The 7,513-nt window shown below is 47.0% G+C and overlaps 1 protein-coding gene across 1 annotated transcript in view; it reads left to right on the top strand.

Annotated features, from left to right (window-relative positions):
* The window catches only part of pdgfba (platelet-derived growth factor beta polypeptide a), a 32,381-nt gene extending 26,404 nt beyond the window's left edge, over nt 1-5,977 (top strand). Inside the window, exons 5-7 of the mRNA XM_083634658.1 lie at nt 481-1,585; nt 3,706-3,841; nt 4,960-5,977. Coding sequence (XP_083490784.1) covers nt 481-1,585; nt 3,706-3,833 — 1,233 coding nt within the window. The 3' untranslated portion in view covers nt 3,834-3,841; nt 4,960-5,977. The remainder of the gene's footprint in view (nt 1-480; nt 1,586-3,705; nt 3,842-4,959) is intronic.
* The last annotated feature ends 1,536 nt before the right edge of the window (nt 5,978-7,513 follow it).

Genomic DNA, 7,513 nt, shown 5'->3' with positions numbered 1-7,513 from the left:
TAACATTTGAATGCCTTGATTATACAGTCTTTGGTCTGTGCCTGTACTCCAACTTCCTGCTGACCAGCGTACAATCTCTGACCATGAGCCAATAAAATCAGAGCAAAACAATAGCTTGAATGCTTCCAAAAGCTCTTGTAATTTTGAGTCTGTTGCCCCTGATGATGAATTACAGACCATTGAGAGAGCAGGTTGTAAATTGAGCAGAGTTACAAAGTGCTTAGCAAACGATACAACGGCCAAACAGACAAAATATGCATAAATGATTTTAAAAAGTGAGGTCAACTATTTCTTCAGATGTTTACATAGTTTCTGTTGGATGCTGCTATGATGTCTGAAGCCCATACTTCACTACTAACTGTAACACACAATAGAGTGTGTTACACTATCAAATATATGTTGTACCATTTCTTTTGATCTGGGATGCTGATGTCATTTTCTGTGTCTTACTCTGTGTATCTGTCTCTATCTCTCTACCAGGTGATAAAGATCCAGTACATAAACAAGAACGCTCACTATGACAAAGCCATCATCTCAGTGGAAGACCACGTCAGCTGCAGGTGTCAACCTGCCTCCTCCTCTTCCGTCCAGGTCAACCCCAACCCTCCCGCCCCTGCCCCGCAGCAGCCGCCCCCGGCCCTTCCCCGGGCCGTCCACCCGGCCCCTCCGCCCAAGAGCCACGCCTCCAAGGCCGACCTCCATCGCCACGACGACCTGAAGCACAACCAGCAGCAGCGCTACCACCCCGAGGAGCGCGAGTCGGTGGCCTCCAGGCAGTGGCAGCAGGGCCGGTACACCCAGCTGGCGCACTGGACGCCGCCCAGGGTGCACCAGCAGGCGGCGCACCCGGCCGTCGGGGGGGCCGGGGGCTGGCCGTCGGAGGCCAGGGCGGAGCAGCAGCTGCCCAGGGAGGGCGGCGGCCACGGGAGCGGGTTCGAGGGGGCCAGGGAGGAAGGCGGCGTGCGCGCGTCACCCGGCGCCGCCGAGCGACATCACCCGGATCACGCACAGAGGCAGCAGCAGGTGGCACAGTATCAGCATCAGTATCAGCACCATCAACAACACCAACTTTACCCACAGCAGCCGTATCAGCAGTACAGCCACGGCCCGTCAGCGGACGACCAGGAGCTCAGGACGCAATACCGACTCAACGCCGCCCAGTCAGACAGCGCCTCCCCGCCCGGCAACCCCACCCTGTCGCCCAATCAGCAATCAGAACTGAACACCAGTCTTCCAGTCACCGCCAATCACAAGGACTCAGCCTTAGAGCCGACCAGTGGCGATAGGCAAAAAGATACAGAGGGAACAAATCACAAACAGACACAGGCTGAAACAGCCCATCGCAAAGAAGGGAACGAGAGGGAGGAAAGCGGGTCAGCCAATAGCGGAGACGCAGCCGGGGCAGAGCCGGCCAATCAGGAAAAGGGCAAAGACTCTAAATTGACCAATCGGGAGCGTCCTTTCACAGAGGAGGGGAGCAGACAGGAAGTTGTAGAAACTGTACAGAAAGAACAAACACAGCATCCTCATCCTGCTGACCATCATCATCCTCAGCACAGACCAAAGCCCACCGCACTCAAAACAGGTACTGCACCGCTCTGTGTATGTGTGTGTGTGTGTGTGTGTGTGTGTGTGTGTGTGTGTGTGTGTGTGTGTGTGTGAGTGTGTGTGTGTGCGCGTGCACGCGTGTGTGCGTGCACACGCTTACTGGGGAAACTTAATCGGTTTCTTTACTTCATTACTGACCTTATGAAGTAACTAGTTATGTTACAATGTTACTCTTTATTAAAAGTTACCTGCTACTTACTGAGTACTTTTGCATATCTACCTCAAAAAACAAGAATGGCTTTACGCAATGCAAGAGCAGTTGATCTACTGCTCAAAAAGCTAATTTCATCAAGTGTACTTAGATTGCAATTTGCATGTTGTCTGCCTGAGATGCCATGGGAATAAAAACAAATCTGCTTCTTATTTTATTTTACTTGTGCTCACAAAAATGAAACAATATGAAATAAAATAATAAAACCAACGTTTTTCAGCAGTACACCAAAACCTGCGAGATAAAACAATAAAAGTAGTATTGTGTACACTTAACTGTCACAAGCTTTGGTATTATGCCAGAGAACCTTCTGAAGGGCTGTGTAGCAGCGTAGAATCAACCAGAGCGATCTAGTAAGAGAGTGGTGTCAGTGGAGGTCCAAAATGCGGATCCAGGAAGGGGGCTCGCGATACGTTTGAATCAGAATGCATAAAATAAAGCTGATAATATACAATTTGGTTATTTAAACGTCTCACCCTTTCACAGTACATCACAAACGGTCCATTCTGCTGCAACTCGACAGCGCTCCTTAATCCAGAACCTTACTTCTCAAAAGTTCCTTTTTGCCAAAAAGTTCATTTTGCAATGTCAAAAAAACTGGTCCATTGGAGTGAATGGAGATGCCGCGACTCTTCTATATACATGCCTCTGGAATCGACATCATCAGTGATCTAGCATTCGCCTTAGCTCCCGGCTCGCTAAAAGTGCATTTTGGCAAAACAAAATACTTAGGAGCAGCCATTTAGAAATCACACACAAGAATGGTAGGACATCATTTTGTATATAAGTCTTGGGGACACTAGTAATGGACAAAATCAACACTAGCATCCCTTTGCGGTCAGCCATTGCAGATACCAACCCAAGAGGAATAGCTTGGACACTTGTGCAGCACTAAATGCAGGGTGGATGCAGGGTGGACTTCCATACGTTATTACTGCAGGATAGATGTAGGGAGGGGTGACCACTATGGGTACCACAACTTCAATGGCCATGTGCGTTATCATTTTGTATATAAGTATTGTACTTTCAGCAAACGCTGAGAGTTTCCCAGGCAGGAAACAGTCTAGTGTACATGTATGACTAAACAGCATGGCCACATGTGTCCTGCTATTCTTCCCCGGCCCCCCGGGGGAGCTGGACTTCCCACACGCTCACGTTTTCACTCAAACCTGGAGCCATCACAGGCATTGTTACAGGCGTCAAGGCTGCTGAGTCCCTTCAGTACGGTTTAGAGCCACTGGAGTCTCTCCACCGTGTGCCGACCCTGTATAGCCGTCCACCCATACTGAAACTGCTAGTTTGTTTTGTTTGTTGATTCATTTGTTTGTTTGTCTTGGACACCTCAGATCGGATTCTGACGAAACTTGGTGGAATGATGCATCTCACCACAGTGTTACACGATTCGCAAAAGTAGACTAATTGGCCCAATCGGGGAGGGAGGCGGGCTCTACGGTACATTGTTCATTTGTCCGCCCATGTGTCACAGGCCGTCCTCACAGGCGATTTTCAAGGGGGGTTAAAAAGAAGTTTACGAATGGCGACCTCTTGCATGCGCCAGAGCTAGTCAGGAGCTGGAACCAGGAACTCTGACAGTCTTTAATGTAATTAACCGTGCCCCACACGAGGTGCACCTGCACGCACGTTTCCCTCAGTTATGTCGTTTTGGGCTCGAGGCGTTGGAAATCAACGGATTCTGTCGTTTTGGTATGAGGACGTGTTGCTCAGACACTACTAATGGGATTTTGATGAAACTGATGAAAATGATGCATCTCACTGCCCCCCAGCATTTTTAAAATTACACTTATTGGGTGGATGACATGTCTATTGTTTTGTGTTTTGTTTGTGTATTTACTCTGTCTGTCTCTCTCTCCCTCTCTCTCTCCCAGTCCTCCCTACATCGGCCCCCAGCTCGCCCTCGGCCCGCCGGGCGCCGTTCCGGCCGGCCTCGCCTCGGCGCCGGAGGAAGCACCGCAGCCGCATCAGCAAAGCAGCCATCAGAGCCATGATCATGTAGAGCTGCAGGTGAGAGCAGGGAGAGAGGGAGGGAGGTGATGGGGGGGGAATGTTATACCGCGTTCAAGACAACTCGCAACGCCGGAATAAATGTGTTCCGACCTGTAAAAAAGTGAATTGAACGGTCATCCAGGTCGGAATTACAGATCGGAAATTCGGGTATCATTCAGGGCTCTGCTTTGTCCGAATTGACGGTAAGCACTGAATTATTATAAAGGCATTTGTCGTTTGTTGACGTTTTATCACAAAATTTGGTGTCTTACTTATGTAACGCTAACGTTAATGTGTTTGTGGCATCTATGTTTCGCTCTGATTTGAGCAATATGTGAAATTCAGCATTCAGCATGTTCGGTTAGCATTGTTAGCTAGTAGGTAGCTACAATGCTGACTGAACACAGGTTGCTTAGCCTGTGTTGGGTTTTCCCCCCCGAGCGGGAAGTGCAGCGTGAACGCAAATATGTCGGGGGCGGAGGTTCCGAGTTGAAACTTCCAGTGTTCCGAGTTATCTTGAACGCGGTATTAGTCTCCTCCTACTGTCAAACTGCATGACTCTTAATACCAAGGATGAGTAATAACCAGGTCCAATCTGTGGCTATTTATAACATTCTGTGTGCTATTTTTAGCTGCCACCAGCAGCTCTATAGGTCGCTCTGTCGGTCGGTCGGGTGGTTGGCTACAAAAAGTTCACCAGCCTTTAGCAGCCACAGTTTTTCGCCCTAGGAGGCTGAAATTTGGCATGGAGGGCAGGTGTGTGTGTGTGTGTGTGTGTGTGTGTGTGTGTGTGTGTGTGTGTGTGTTCATGCCAATTGGGGGGGGGCGGAATCTACATATTTTTCAATGTTTCAAAAGTGGACTACAACTGTATATCAACATTTTAAAAAAATCTGTTTGTGTGTGTGTGTGTGTGTGTGTGTGTGTGTGTGTGTGTGTGTGTGTGTGTGTGTGTGTGTGTGTGTGTGTGTGTGTGTGTGTCTAATAGCTTGAAATGGAAAGCAATCTATTTGTGATTAAATCAAAAGTTGGTTGATTGCATTTGGGCCTGGTAGGAAGACATAAAATCGGTATGGCAAAAGGAGAAACAAGGTAGATAGACGCATGTATCTCATACATCTCCCTTTCTTTCACAGGACATGGTAGAGCTAACCGATAGCTGTTGGCCAGAAACCGCTCCTAAGGACTACTGAGGAACTGGAACTGGGGGATTTCTTGAATGTTGAACGGTTGGAACTGAAATTGTGGACTGATGCTGGGGAAGAGATACAGCTGCTACTACTGCTGCTGTTTAGACAGGACAGCTTTAGAGGATACTGCCAATTCTGCTCCACTCATCGGGACAGGAACTCAGAAGAGGATCCAATCTCTGGATTTCCAACATGATAACAGTGCAATATTAACGACTCCGTGGACTGGAGGATATTTGTCACAATAAACACTGGATATCATTTCTATGAACCGATAATCCCCACCTACTGGAAGCTTAATTGGACATCCAAAGGTGGATGGTGGCCATTGATTGGCTGCTTGAGCGCTTAAAATTTTCGGTCCAAGAGAACTGGATTAAATCGGTCAAAGACCGAGAGGCACAGAGACAATGATTTGGGCTGAATATGGATTTGAGTTGAAGTTGAAAATGTCATGAGAGATGTGGAAAGCTTAGGCTGGTTATACTGGGATTTCCACACTTGGACCATAACTGGAAACTGGCGAATATGGACAGTGGGAGTGAAGGAAAGTGCATCTCGAGGCCTCCAAAGCCAAACGTTAATGTTATCCTACTTTGTCTGAATCTAACTTTACACTGGAGTAGCCATACACTGATCATACAACGGTGACTTAGAGAAGTATTTTACCGTGTACTGTAGCTTAATGTACTGGAGAATATCGATAACGTGCTCATTTTGTACTACTGGAATAACAACCAAATGCCTGCCTAGATAACATGCTATGAATATCCACATGAACCAAGTCCCAAAGACCAGGCTTTTAGAAACCGCTGTGAGCAAGTTATAGCCAATACACTGTATAAACGCTTTTAGAGAATGATTTTTTTTTTTTGGGGGGGGGAGCAAAACTTTATTTCTTAACTTATTTAAAAGGGGGACGTGACACCCTCCCATTCTCAAGTGTAATTATTGTTGCTGACATTGTTTTGGATTATAATTATTGGTTGTACACTGTTACTGTCATGAATGTTATTTTTAATATAAAGTAAAAAAGAAAGTTCAAGAAATACGAGACGTGTCTTTGTTTATATTTGTTTGTGCTTCATTCACTACCAAATTAGGTGGTGTGTGTGTGTGTGTGTGTGTGTGTGTGTGTGTGTGTGTGTGTGTGTGTGTGTGTGTGTGTGTGTGTGTGTGTGTGTGTGTGTGTGTGTGTGCGTGCACGCCAGTGGGCAAGCTCTGCCCCTTTCCCACAAGGACGCGGAAGTAACCCCGAAAGCTGTAATTCCTCGAATGGCCACTTGAGGCAGGGCACAGAAGTCCCCTTGTTCCCATTCACCCCCATGTTAAAATGCCCGACTTTTAAGCATCTTTACAGCCTGGTCCTTAACAGGGTTTTGGTCTATAGAGCTAATTTCGCCTTTTCATAACAACTGTAGGGGGGTAATTTCTTATATAACTCGCCCGTTTGGAGTAAAATAGACGATATCAAAGGGGGTGATTGACAGGTCGCCTGTCCAGTGATCGTGCAGCTTGGTGATCAGGGACCAATAGCAGGCAGAGCTGCGGCTCTGGGAAACCCCCATCTCACGTGAGCTGCGTAAGGACCAACCCACTCTGCTGACAAAAAAATCAAGATGGCGATGGCCACCACTTCAACTCAAAGCGGGAGCCAAAAATCAATGGGATGTGTCCATATTTTTAGGTCAGTGGTGCACACGTGTGTGTGTGTGTGTGTGTGTGTGTGTGTGTGTGTGTGTGTGTGTGTGTGTGTGTGTGTGTGTGTGTGTGTGTGTGTGTGTTTTAGGTTGCATATGTTAGCATATCTACACATTTTGTGTTTGTATATTTTTCTGTGTGTTTGAGTGTGTATGCATTATGTCCTTATGTCCCGCAGATTTCTGGCAAAACAGCATCTGCTTGATTTGGGGAGAAAAACAAGGAAAAAAGCAGAAGAGCATCTCTTCTTGTCTCACTATACTCTTTGGCTGTGTTCAGACCGGAAATATAAACCGGAAACGGTGCCATGACACTTTTCCCCGCATAGAGGAAAAACGCTATATCAGAGTGTATCAGAGACAGAGTACGTCAGGGAACGCATCAATAGTCATGCCGCAAAGCCGATATCGAGGGACAAATTTCGTATAAAAAAACCATGATTTCTGATTTTGTCCATATTGCCCAGCCTAATTGAATGTAGCCTATTGGGCTCACTCTTGTACGCATGGGGGGGTTCTGCATTGCACTCTCTTTTTAGTTTAGCATGCTTCTTGGCTAATCCAGGGAGCATTTAAAGAGCGGATCAGCACCAAGCATAACTGTATTTACATTTGTTGCAATAAATGGTTAAATCGAAAGTGACCAGAGTGTTCCTGACTGAAATGGACATGTTGATGCATGCATGTGAGTATACACACCATGTGTGTGTGTGTGTGTGTGTGTGTGTGTGTGTGTGTGTGTGTGTGTGTGTGTGTGTGCGTGCGTGTGCGCGTGCCTGCATGCATGCGTGTTTAGCTAA

The sequence above is a fragment of the Poromitra crassiceps genome (assembly GCF_964638095.1).
Source record: "Poromitra crassiceps genome assembly, chromosome: 4".
NCBI classification, from domain to species: Eukaryota; Metazoa; Chordata; class Actinopteri; order Beryciformes; family Melamphaidae; genus Poromitra; species Poromitra crassiceps.
The sequence above is the reverse complement of the archived record's forward strand: the minus strand, read 5'-3'. Positions and strand labels throughout refer to the sequence as shown.